The 13,524-nt window shown below is 36.1% G+C and overlaps 1 protein-coding gene across 3 annotated transcripts in view; it reads left to right on the forward strand.

The window, feature by feature from the left end:
- Window positions 1–13,524, forward strand: part of CDH12 (cadherin 12) — a 532,349-nt gene that overhangs the window by 506,934 nt on the left and 11,891 nt on the right. For all 3 annotated transcript variants that reach the window (XM_063162441.1, XM_063162433.1, XM_063162424.1), the window contains 2 exons: window positions 6,556–6,692; window positions 13,398–13,519. In XM_063162441.1, the coding sequence (XP_063018511.1) occupies window positions 6,556–6,692; window positions 13,398–13,519 (259 nt within the window). The remainder of the gene's footprint in view (window positions 1–6,555; window positions 6,693–13,397; window positions 13,520–13,524) is intronic.

Below are 13,524 nucleotides of genomic sequence, written 5' to 3' on the forward strand. Positions count from 1 at the left end.
AATTCTGCCACTTCTGCAGCATCAACCACACAGGCATCTCTAGTTTTTGACACCCTGGAACAAAGGAATGCCTCTGAAAATGTCCAGTGTATGCTCCTCTTGTTGGTTTTGTGTTATTATATGACAGTAAAGTCGACCAACTGCATTGGCTGCTCATTTTTGGTTGCATTTTATTATGCAAACTTAGCATCACACCTCAGGTGGTTTTTGACATAAGTTCTGCAAGCACAGCTGAGCAATGACCCATTTGTGACACTAGTTAGGTCACAAAGCAGCTGAAACCAAAATACATTTTTACGAACTCTCCCTTTTTGTTTGAAAAGGAAATTGCATTTGAGAGAACACCAGGATAATGCTGATTCAAAGCAGGAAGGGAGGTCAGGATAGGACATAGCTACTTAACCTGGAACAGCAGCAGAAGCCCTCTGTGACTCTGCTGAGTGCACACTTCAGATAGAACTGGGTTTTCTCCATTGATGACCTTTTGTTTGCTTGTTTGTTTGCTTGTTTATCATTATTTATCCTCAATTTCTAGTTGTCCTTCGAAAAAGAAAAGAAAAACAAACCAACGTATTTGACACTGTTATGTATTGGCATGGGTAGGGTTCTTCTGTGATCTACTTGGCATCCATGAGATTACTAAAGGGAAATGATGAAGGGATATGATCTGACAGCAGACCAGTCAAATTTTCCTTTGCTTTGGTCTCTGATGCCTCAGCGGTGTTCTGAAGATATTCTGCAAAGGTACAGAAAATTTCTGCTGCCATTAAGGGAGATGGCTCAATAAATTATTTAAAACATATAAACAAAAATAATACCCCACAACCTAGTGGAACAGCATCTGCTACGTAAGAACCAACTCAAGACAGATGTGAATATATCAGATGATGGTTTTATGTGAAAATAGGTAAATTTGATTGCATTTACTTCCTTCAAGCAGAATACCACAATATTAAACCCAGAGTATTAAAACTGGGAGTTCTGCAAAAGAGAAGTCCTATCTATTTTCATTATACTAAGAAATTTATTTCTTAGAATATTTTATATTAACCAAGTCTTTGTAAGTATATAACAAGTAAGTATATAACAAGTTTTATGTAACAAGTACTTTTTTATAACAAGCACTTTAATTTTTTAAAATATCTAATATTTTACATATATAATAGTTTGCATGCCTACAACAAAACAGCTATTGGGTTGTATAGTGTAAAGGGCAGTATAAATTATTGCAGTTGTATTGCAATTTTATTAGTGCAGGACAACATGAATAATATGCAAACCTGCCTGCTACTGTCGAGCAAGCAGTACATGACATTTTACTTCATACTACCATATTACAGAGGAGAAAAAAGATTCTTTAGCATTTCTGCTCCTGTAACACTGTGTGAAACAACATTTTCAAGTTAATAGAAAACCACAATAAACTAAGTCTAGGGTAATTTTTAAGTCAAAAGGAGATATGGAAAAGAAACTAAATTAATATAATTCTGAGTCAAGTGCTGTAGCCCTGAGAAAGCCTGGTAATTTCACAATCCTATTTAGTCATAAATATTCAGATGACTGTATCATTTAGCATAAGAAAATAAAATGTTTTGTTAAATTTCTTTAGACCTGTTTGAACGCAATGACTTCCTTAGGCATGCATGGGTTACAGCAACAAGCAGAAATCTGTCGTTGTTGAGAGTTTCCAGAGCAGACGAATGCTTGGCAGACCGTGCTGATGAATTCTTGCAGCTGATGAGCGTCTGTGCCCTTGTGATGCAGGAGCTCACACAGAACATCTGACTCCTCCTCCCTTTGTTCAATGGGTGGCTGGGACTCTGACAGCAGGGACTGATGGACTTTTGTACCTTTTTTTTTCCAATAAAAAAAAAGATGCTCAGCAATTGGAAAAGCTTATGCTGGAGTATTTGATTCAATATTTTTAGGCTGGGGACTCATTTTGAAAATTCTTGGTTGCACTTCTAGCAAAATCATTGAAATCACCCCTCTGTGTTAACTGGACTGGAAGATACTTCCAGTAATCTGCTGAAGAGTTTAGCACTTACATTTGAGAAGAGCAATAAAGTTCTAACATAGAGTTTCTCATATTTATGCATGTAAATATGATAACAAGATTTGTTTGAGTTTTACACAATGATAACTCAGTGAATGGATTTAGAATTGCAGGAAGTAAATTTTAGTGGCAAGATGGGATTTTGGAGGTCACATAGCTTGTATCCTTCAACACATTTCATTCTCTAGCTTTTTAAATTCTTTCAGGCTTGACTTGAAGTCAAACTTAAAGTGAATGCCTTTTAAACAATTTAAGGTCATATACACGAATAGTAATCAATCACATTACAGTAAATTTTTATTTCACCCCATACCTGTCTTTGCAATATTTTTCTTAAAAATTGCCTGCATTCTAAGTCACTAGGTACTAGAGTATGCAATGTGCTCCACATCAGCAAAGGGTGAGTTGAGACGAATTAAAGTTATTTTTGTAAAGTTCCTCTATCACCTGGTTATTTCTCCTTCTCAAACTAAAAAACAAATCAACAGGAATTTTTAAGGAAATGTTTATTGAGCACAAAGTCACAATGATCAGAAGCCATTAACCTTCAAATGCCTAATTTTTGTTATGCTGATCTTATACTGCCACTACCTTTTTTATCTTTCACTTTATCTATCATCTGTGCTTTAGTGCTCTTTAAGGTCAATCCTTGAGTTTTACCTCTGGCATTTGGCTTTAATCCTCCCAGCATAGCTTTAAAGCAGTTTTCTCTTCCTCTAAAACGCACACACTTTTAGATGTCTTACCTTGCTCATTTCCTGGCTTAAATTACATGACCATAGTATCAAGAACATTTTCCATGATAGGCAGGAGAAATCTTCCCCTCCACGTTTTTAAGACCAAAAATTACATCCCGAGTCCTAAGCTTCACAGCCTCCTTAGCATCCTGCCACCTCCCATCCCTTCAGAGCAAGTTGTCACACGGGTTTCTCCAGCAGCCCAGGAGAGCTGTCCAGTTCTTTTATTCATGGGATAACAGTCTGAAGGCACTGCAGTTGTCTGCTTGATGGCTCAGAGTCGCTGTTATCCTCACAAGGATGACCTGCTGTCACTCATCTATTCAATAGCACTCCATCAAGCACTACCACCTTCTGTGCTGCAGCAGAAATCAACTCAGCCTTCCTTGTTGTCCTCCTCTCTTTGAATGGAGGTGAGCCCTCTTCCATGGGAGTGTTCTGAGGGACATGCAGCATCACTGTCTAGCCAGGGGGATTGGAGGTCCTAAGAGGTTATCTTGGACTCTGGGTGAGTTTTTTAGGCTTGAATCTTATAAGTTTATAAACTGAATATTTTCACTCTATCTCTTCTGTCCTACATGATGTCCAAATGCAGCTATTCTTGAGAAAACCCAGACAGTGTTAGCAAAGATATACCTGTCCACACATTCCCTGCCTTCAACAATATAATCTGGAATATACTTCTCTGCTGGAAAGAGTATTCAGCGAAACATATATGTCAAAATTTCTTCACTGACAGTGAATATGAATGATATCAATGTCTGGTACTGAGAGCTGCCAGGCAGGGCTGTACAGGGACATCTGAAAAATAATTCTGCTTTGTCCTATATCAACAAGTTCTCCCTAACTTTTCAAGGAAGGAAATGCCTTTTAGGATTAGTGCATTTATCCATGGTCTGTCTTGCAGGGACTCTGAGCAGTCAAATAAACCAACCTCAGTTGCTTCAAACTGCTAGACCATGACTGGAAGATCTAGACAGCTGTCCTAATAGCAGCATTTCAACAGTGTTCCTCTGCGTATCCCAATCTCACAAGAAATGTCAGGCTTTATGTCCTAGATATCTGTGTTGTTCATCTCTGGAAAGTTACTGACTTTTCTGGTTGGAGACATTGTTCCCATTTCTTCTCTTCTTCAAAGCATCTCTTCCATGTTAAGGACAGAGCTCAGGCTATGCAGTTAGCCTTAGAAAGAGATTACGTGTTGCTGTCCTATTTACAGAAAAATCACACCTTGAGCATCAGTGTGTGAAAGAGCAATTTCTGCCTATAAAAGGAAATTACATTTTCTTAGGGTTTTTGTCAAAAGTAACCTCCCCTTGGATTGTCCCAAAAAATTTCCATTTCAGACCAGATAGGTGGGGTCCCATCCCACTTTTCTTAAACTTTATAGACTTACTGATATACCTGGGAGAAGTTCTGTGTCCAGAAGATCTGCTTGTGAGAGAATTTTCTGCTAGGTATGTTTTCTTGGGCACTATACATGGAGAAGGAATAAAAGGAGGAAGAATGGATGCTTGTTTGTGGGTTTTCCTGTTTATTTATCTCTTTTAGACAGTGTATCTCCAACAATTCTTCCTATACCTCTCCCTTTGGTGATCTAATTGGATATGTAGACTATTAAAATGAGAGCAGCTGAAACAACAGCCTGATTTAACTCAATTCCCACTTCCATGGAAGCCATGAGGAATTGTGCCAGAAGTACCAGCAGGAGTAATGCTAGCCCTGCAGTGCCTACTGTGGAGTTTGATGCTGTTGGTGCTTATGCTCAGGAATAGGCACACTGGGCCTGTGCATGAAGTCACCACCTGTGTGAATGCTTCCAGACAGAGTATCAGACTCTGATTCTGCAAATATTCATGCCTGAACTTCCCTTCAAACACAACTGTGTTCATACCTAATATATTCTCTGTACTTTCAAAGCTCCCAGTGAAGGAGGCCATCCCCTACATGATGCTTTGAATTAAGGCCTGTATTTTTTCCCCTGGCTCATGCTGCAATGTGCAGGGTACTCAGACAATGTTAATCTTCCTAAGGGGAAATAAAGGAAAAGTTACTTTCTCATGCTTTGAACTCATTTATTTGTGTGTTGCTGCATATTTAATTTTGGAAGAAATTATAATTTATTAAACATGCAAAGCCTGACAGAGTAATTTTGCTGTTCCTGAGAGAGTATCTTAGGATAATGATATTTCTAATAAATGGTTTATATATTTTTCATAATTTTAATGTCAAGAAAATTTTGAACAGAGAGATCAAAATTGCAATATGTGTAGATAATAATATCCTATTCAAGAAAACGTGACTGTTCAACTGTGTAAAAGGATACATGCTGCCTTTAGCAAACCATTTCTGAGGCTTTTTAATTAAAGCTGTAAACTGGTAATGATGCCTGTCAATTGATGAAATAAAATTTTCATCTACAGATAGGAATTTTTTGTGATTTTGAACAAAATGTCTCCAAATGAGCATATCACCTTCTTTGTGGCTTTTTTACTCTTCAAGTCTTCCAGAGTTATTGGCATTCTTAGTACCAAGTGGAAATATTTTCTTTGTGAATATGACATATATGCCTTTCTACCATTAGTTACTTCTACAGAAGTAAATATAGTGCTTATTCCGTTCCCTTTATATTAAATACATAAATAACTCTAATTAGAGATGGAAAAAGCAGATTTATTCCTATTCTCACTGGTTTACATGAAATTAGGTGCCATAGGAGTGGTTCTCTAGGCTTTATAATCTTCTGAATGTACTTGTTGAGTGCCATTTTGTTCTTATTGCCTACTGCTCACAAATGGCTTTCTCAATTTAATCGTGCCTAGTTTTTGAGAAGCACTATAAAGGTATGAAGAGACTAACAATGAAAAGGAAATTAGTAGCTGGAGGCAATTGCATCAGAAAAAATATTATTCTGTTATCACTACAAACAGTAGCATCAAATGTTAAAATAGACTTTCAAATTAATTAGCATCTAAGGGAAATGGGTTTGGGATAGTTATCACATTGCTTTTAAACAGCTGTATTATCAGGTAGATCTCTGCTTTTTATTCCTCACTAGAGAAAATAAGAAATAAGTAAACTTCTAGTTTTAAATTTGTTCTATGTTCCTACTTCTTGACAAATAAGGGCTCAGGAAAACAAAACAAAATAAAGCAAAACAATGGTATTTCCCTGTTCCACACAGGTCCAGTGAAAGGTGCCTATTCTTCACAAAGGCAAAGTGCTATTTATTGATCCTATATATGTGGGGGAATAAACATACTCTTCTCCATCTCCCTTGCTGTTACTCTGACAAAATCCTTTGGGACACTTCTTTGTGAGGCTATGTCCAGCCCACTGCAGCTAAAAATGGATGCAAAGAGACCAGATCTGGCACAGTCTTCATCACCATTCATCACCTCAAGCCCTATTTCACATAGTTTTTCTCTTTTTCCCTCTTAGCCGGTATAGTGCTTCCAAAGTGGCTGATATAAGTAGTCAGGGTCACAGAAGATGCGCATCAACTTCTTGGGACTTCAAGGTTTTCAAATAATCTGAACACCAGGAGTACTAAACCTTTTATTATATCCCATTTCCCCTTGAGCATTCAAACCCAGCAAAAAAAGAAATAAACAAATCATTCTTTATTGTCTTCTTCCTGCAAGGATGGTAATAGCTGCGAAGAGAAAAATAACAAAACTTGAGGCAGGTGCACTGCTGCTATGATAAATGAGTAATCTTTGCACATTTGCATCTACTTTCTTTAATATTTTTCACATACAGATATTTCATGGATTGGAAGAACGATGTGGACAGCTACTTTACAATAGATGCCACTGAAGGAACCATTGCTACTAATGAATTACTGGACAGAGAAAGCACAGCACAATACAATTTGTCTATAATTGCAAGTAAAGTTAGTAAGTATGACACAAAATGAATTAATATGCTAATATGGTATTTTTCTCAGAATATAATGATCAGGTATAAATATAATGTGAAGACTACTTGAATTGCCAAGTGTTTATTTAAGAAGGTTCAATGAATATCATTTTCCCAGACTCATGAGGATAATTGTGAAGTTCAATCAGCCCTGTTTAGTAAGGTTTTGCTAGCAGATCTCATGTAACCACAGTTCCCTTAGAAGCTAAAAAATATTTTGTCCTCATGGAGCTGTGTGGGTGCCTTCCAGTTCTGATTTCTGATTTTCTCAGTCACATCATATGAAATTAAGTTAGTCAAATAACAGGTCTGTCAATGTGTTTTTTGAAGGCATAAAAATGTAAAGAGTCATTTTATACTCAGATAAAAAGTACACTAAAATTAAATCAAGATTTAATGCCTTAAATCTGTGTGCCGCATCTCTGCTCTTATCTCTTCTCTCTGGCCAAAATTTTATGCCTAACCCCTTCTTTTCTTTTCCTGTGTGATTTGTGGTGGGATAATTTCATTTCTTGTCTTTGTGTCTTCTCCATAGCCTTTTTTTTACTAAGTCATTTCTTCCACTATATTATGTGCCTGCAACTTTCTTCATTGCCATCCGTGTGTGTGGCATTTCTCATTCATTTTCTTGTCAAACTCTAACTCTCATGGGTATATCTCATGCTTTGAATACAAATCTTTTGGTCACTTAGCAGTTGTGCAAAGGACACAGAATTCTTTCTGTTGACATCAATACGCTGTAGAAGAGGGTCACACTGTATTTCTTATTCATTCTATGTTGTTTATGTGTCAGAAAAGGCAAGTTTCTGTAGAAAATAGCATGTTTTCCTCAATGTATTGTTTGGCTGAGTCTTCAAAAATTAATACATGCTACTAACTAGAAGTAGGAGATTTGGAAAGCAGAGATGGTAAATATTATTTCAGATAAAAAACCCCCCGAATTCTCAGTTAGAGTTATCTCAAAAAGAACAATGGGCTCACTCCTGGGAACCTGAAAATATAAAGAGAGCACCGGTCAAATGAACGATTGAATTTTATCCCTATATGGAAAAGACACTAACAGAGAAGCCTAAGCTGTCAGAAGTGGTTGAGTCCGTGGAGATATATGTGCAGGTATATGCTCACAGAAAAAAACAGCAGAAATGTAATTTGTTTCCAGAGAAACTGAAAGGCAGGCAGATGCAGAAAGAAGGTCTCATCATTGTCTATGTTTCAGTAAAGCTCAACTATTTAGGCTTAGTAGTGGGCAAAGGACATTTGAGATTTCTAATTTTTTTTCCTGCAGCAAGGGAAACAGTTTTCATAAACTTAATTTAAATCTGTTTATTATTCCCAATAGTAACTAAAGATGTCTAAAACCCTGAAATTTATTTGTCCATGGACACATATATATAATACTATGACATTTATGCAGAGCTGTAGCAAATAGTATATATTTTGATATCCCAAGATTTATCAATTGCTATACTAAGAAACTGCAGCTAAAACATATCTGTGCTTTATTGCAGCATATCCCAAAATATTTATATATTGACCATTATCTATAATGGTAACAATTGCCATATCTCTACTATACTAGTAACTGGCAAAATTTGGGAGGATTCGGCCTATAGTAACTGTCAAAACATTATGTGCAATTGTCTGACTAAGAGCGTAGAAATAAGGGTGGAGGATTGAGGGATGACACACTGCACAAAAGCAAAATATAATTGTTAGAGAGAAAAAGAATGAAAAAGATTGAAGGAAAATTGCTATATTTGAAGAAATATTGATATAAAAAATTGTTGTCCAGTGCTGACATAGAAACTAAAACTGTCATCCCTTATCACAGGAAAAACACACTGAGAAGTGCCTTGACACATACATGACTATTTTAAAAAGTGGCCCAGTATTGAAATTAGCTGCATAAACTTTCTTCAGAAAAGAACAGACAGTATTGTTATTGAAGTATTTTCCTGGTGACTTTACCTCTGTATAAGGACATATGTGTGCAATATATATACATACATACATACATATATATATATATATATATATATATATATATAATATGTCTTTATAAAATAAGAATAAATAAGTAGACTCATAGCTAGTAACAGATTAAGTTTTTTTTTTTAAATGTAATTGCTAAAATTTTGTTTTCTCATTGTGAGAGAATAGCAACAACAACACCTCCCACACTTTTTAGGCACATCCTAATGGTCATTCTGTAAACTAACTTTTCTTGAATTGTCCCTAAATGGAAATGTTTTTAAGCAGAAGATGGATGATTGTTCTGCAGGCATGCTGAGAAGGCAGCTGAATGTAGAACATCCCTAACCCATTCATAGATATAAAGTTCAGGTTTTGTATAGGACAAAGTGGTTGAGCAGGTGGAGGATGTTTCAGACTCACATTTTTTTCCCCCATTTCACTTCCCAATTCCTTTGTGCTTTTTTTCATTACATGACTATATTTCATTTTAGCTTGTTGTTTTGTTTCTTAATAATTTGAATAAATCAATACCCTAGTAGTCTGCATGGTTGCTGTTTCTGAACATTTTTTGATGCCACAGAACCTATCCAAACTAAGAAATTAAACATGACTGTCATTCATTTCAAGGACAAAGGCCAGCTGGCATGAAGTAGCTTATTTCTATGCCTTCTTACCTTCCAGAGTCCCCACATGTAAAGGGATCCTTTAAGAGCAGTCCCTGCCCTTACTAATTCCCAGCACATACATGTGAATTGTCCACAAGATCACTGGTTGCTGTGGGCCAAAACTGTACCAAGAGCTGCCATAAGAGCATACTGGCACAAAAGCCACAGTCCAGTTTTCAAAATTCCTCCATATGCTGCCTAATTACCTAGTATAGAAGTGTTTTTTCTCCATTTTACAGAAGAGGAGATGGATAAAATGCATAAGAACTTACTTCTGCTTTCCTATCCTCAAGGCATAATGTAAGGATAAAAATGAAGTTATAATCCTTCCTGTCCAAACCATCTTCCTAACTCAGCTATGCCTAGTTCCAAATTTTTAGAATGTTAAAGAAATCTCACCCTAAATCACAAGATGGAGTTGATCTTCTCCTGCGTACCATAACTGGGATTAAGGAATCTGAACTTCTCCTCAATAGTCAGTATCTATTTTCTCAGATACTTTGGATTTTCACAAGTTCATTATTCAAAGAATGTTACATGTTTTCTACTGCTGTAATGGCTTTGAACCATTAAGATGCTGACAAATGATGGTAATCAAGCAAAAAAAGGAAGCAGGATGGTCATTGTTTTACAGACAGGAAAAACAAGGGAAAATAAAGTCAACTAATTAATTAAGTTGATAAAAGAAATTAATGAAGCTAATTAATTTTCCTATATCTTACAGGCAGAATTGAAACATGAAATCAGTTTCTTAATTTCTAGGTTCATGTTTTACCCATTTTCTCTTTTCATCTGTGCAATCTGGGTTTAAAAGGCATAAGCAGATGTTTTTAGTGACTCAGTGATACCAGTATGTACGTCACAATTGTGTTCACAGGATTCATGAAGACTTGAATATGAGCGAAACATCAACCAAAAAGCACAGAAAATGGAGGTCAAGTCTGCAAAGTAGTATTTTAAATGCAATTCTTCATGCTTGCTCACATCAAGTATTACAGGTCTTTGGTATTGCATATGAATTCAAAGCTGTACACAATCTTCTTGCAGTCTTCATTTATATACACAAGTAGTTAAAGTGATGACAGTGCAAACCAGAGAAAAAATCACATAAACAGAATGAAAACTTGAAATAGGTTCATCTTAGGCTCTGGTAATTCTGTTTACTCTCATATCTGCCTTTTCCACACCATTTGTGCAAGGTAAAATTCTAGTTTACTGGAATACTTAGAAGATTTTGACCTCCAATATATCCTTCAAGGAACGCGAGAGAATAAATCAGATACCATCAGTGAGAAATAAATGTAAAAAGTATACTCATGTTCACGTATATTTCCAGAGCATGCTATCCTGTTGTGATTTTGAGGGGGAAAAACATTAAATCCTTTTGTTAATTTGAAAAATATAGGTCACATACTACCTAAATTGTTGCAAAAGGTAGAAAAAAGTAATTTATACAAGCTACTTTACAAAAATATGACCTAAAAACTTCCTAAAGAAACTGACATATCTAACAGAAATTATCAAAACCATCTGATATTTTCACGTACATGATGCATAAATTTTAAATACATTCAAAAATTTTATTGGAAAGGCGCAGTGAACATATTTATAAAAGGAAATGGATACTTATGCCTGTATTTTGGTGGCAATTTATGATCTCTAATCTGTTTGAAGAATATGTCCTGAACCCCCATTTATCAGTGTTGCACCTTAAAATGAACACAGACACACAAAAACATCTAAAGCAAAGCCTGAGTTACTCCATGTGGGTTGCTGTGTCCTTTTCAGTGAGCACTGCTAGGAGGGAAGTTTTAGGTCAAATTGTTTCCCCCAGTAGCTGTGTGAATTTGACCTGTTCAGGGGTTTTCTGATCTCTCTATAGAGGTCTTGCCCTCTACTGAATAAAATAACTTCTTAATTTTTTTTTTAAATTTTCCATTATACAAAGGAATCAATTCAACTGTGAACAAGTGATCTAGATTTCTTCCAGCTCTTCAGGCACCTAAAGAATGAGTGCACAATTCCTAGTTGCTAGACCAAACTCTGTCTTTGATTGTACTGCACAATTCACTCCTCCACAGAGACATTCTGCACGGAGATGCTGAATTGAATATGAACAAGAATTCAAAAAGAGGTCATTATATATTTTCTCTAATAAATATTAAATATTTCTCTATTAAATAGGGACTACAAATGTGTGATCTGGGTAGTGCATTTTTGTCATCTTCTAGGTTCCAAGATGTGTTTATAGATTGGTCAGTTTATCTACTTCTTGTAAATAGGTAAAAAATAGTTCATCTTGCAGCTAGTCCTGTGTAACTAGGAAATAACTGGGGAATACCTTTGGTTTTAACCGAGGCCCCCTGAAACTACTACTGCATTTAGTAGTTCCTAAGAATAAGGAAGAAAGCATGCAATTTTTTTTTGTTTTTTACGGTGACAATGTGAAGAGACTTTGCCCTTTGCTGTGTTAGTGATAAACAAATGAAATGCCAAGGATGATACAAGTTGCAAAGCAAGTGCCCAATACAAATAATTTGAAAGGTCCATTGAGAGCCATAAAGATGATCAGAGGGTTGGAGCATGTCTCCTATGAATACAGGCTGAGACAATTGAGCTTTTACAGCCTGGAGAAGAGCACACTCTGGGGTGACCTAATTGTGTCCTTCCAGTACCTGAAGGGAGCCTACAAGAAAGCTGGAGTTTTGACAGCAGCATGTAGTGACAGGACGAGGGGAAATGGCTTCAAACTGAAAGACAGTGGATTTGGATTGGATACGAGGTAGAAATTTGCTACAGTGAGGGTGCTGAGCCACTGGCACAGGGGTTGAGGAATCAGTTGTGGGCGCCCCATCCCTGGAAGTGTTCAAGACCAAGTTGGAAGAGAGCTTGAGCAATCTGGTCTAGTGGAAGGTGTCTCTGTATGTGGCAAGGGACTTGGAACTAGATGATCTTTAAAGTTCCTTCCCACCCAAGCCATTCTATGATTCTATGAATTATTCCTGAAGATTCAAGACAGCTCCTCTTGTACTAGAACATGATCTCACGTTGTCAGTCCTACAACAACCTGATTTATAGCATAGATTTTTTCCATAGGTAACTGTTTCTGCCACTCAAGTGGAAAAGGATAAAATAATCATACTTTTGATTCACCAGCTATACTATTTTTCACATATTTGCTATTTTGCAGGAGGTGTCAGCATAAAGTAAAAGAGAACATGATGTGCTTTGTATTGTACTAGGGTCTCTGTTTTGTCAGACATTGCACTTGCAAGTAAACTTGTTTATAAAATGCATCGAGTGACTGATGAAAATTATCTATAGAGGAAGGACAGTGGAAAGAAATGTGGTGTGTACTTTTGTTTAACATTTCTTTTGCACAAAAGTATTTGCTGCCTGCAAGCTCTTTTGCAGTTAAAGAAATACCTTTCAGAATATGGGCAAATATTTGAATGCTAGCTGTGAGTGTTCCACTGCTAAATTTAACACTGACTCTGGCTGGCAGCAAGATTTTCTTTTTTCATATCTTTCTCTCTTATTTATCTTTTAAATTGGTATGCTCTGCTTTCCTCCTTAATATCGTGAAGATTTGAAAAATGGCTAGGCAATAAATAGAGATTTTCTGCATTTAGTTGTGGAAAACAGAATTCAGTTTTAATCATTGAAAGTGTTTTCCACAGGCTTAATGAAAAGTGATTTGAGAAAAATTTGCATGCTTAATAACAGGTACAACTTCACTTTTTTTCCATTTATGCTCTAAACATTATCACCCTGACTGATTCCTTAACCCATGAAGAGTAATTTTGTACCAGATCAAATTCTAGCACAAATTGATAAGAAGTTTGGTTCGGTTTTCTTAGTTCAAATCAGAAATCAATGGAAGTCAAGGGCTTTTGGGAGCCACAGTACTGAGATCACAAGTTTATGTCAGTTTATGAGACTGTATTATATATTACTTATATATAATATATATATATACTGTATTATATATTACTATATATTATTACAACAAATGTAATGTTTTTCTTCTAAAATTATTTATAGGTAACCCACTATTAACCAGCAAAGTCAATGTTATAATAAATGTTTTGGATGTCAACGAGTTTCCTCCTGAAATTTCAGTTCCCTATGAGACATCTGTATGTGAAAATGCCAAGCCAGGACAGGTATT

Source organism: Melospiza melodia, chromosome 1 (assembly GCF_035770615.1).
Source record: "Melospiza melodia melodia isolate bMelMel2 chromosome 1, bMelMel2.pri, whole genome shotgun sequence".
NCBI classification, from domain to species: Eukaryota; Metazoa; Chordata; class Aves; order Passeriformes; family Passerellidae; genus Melospiza; species Melospiza melodia.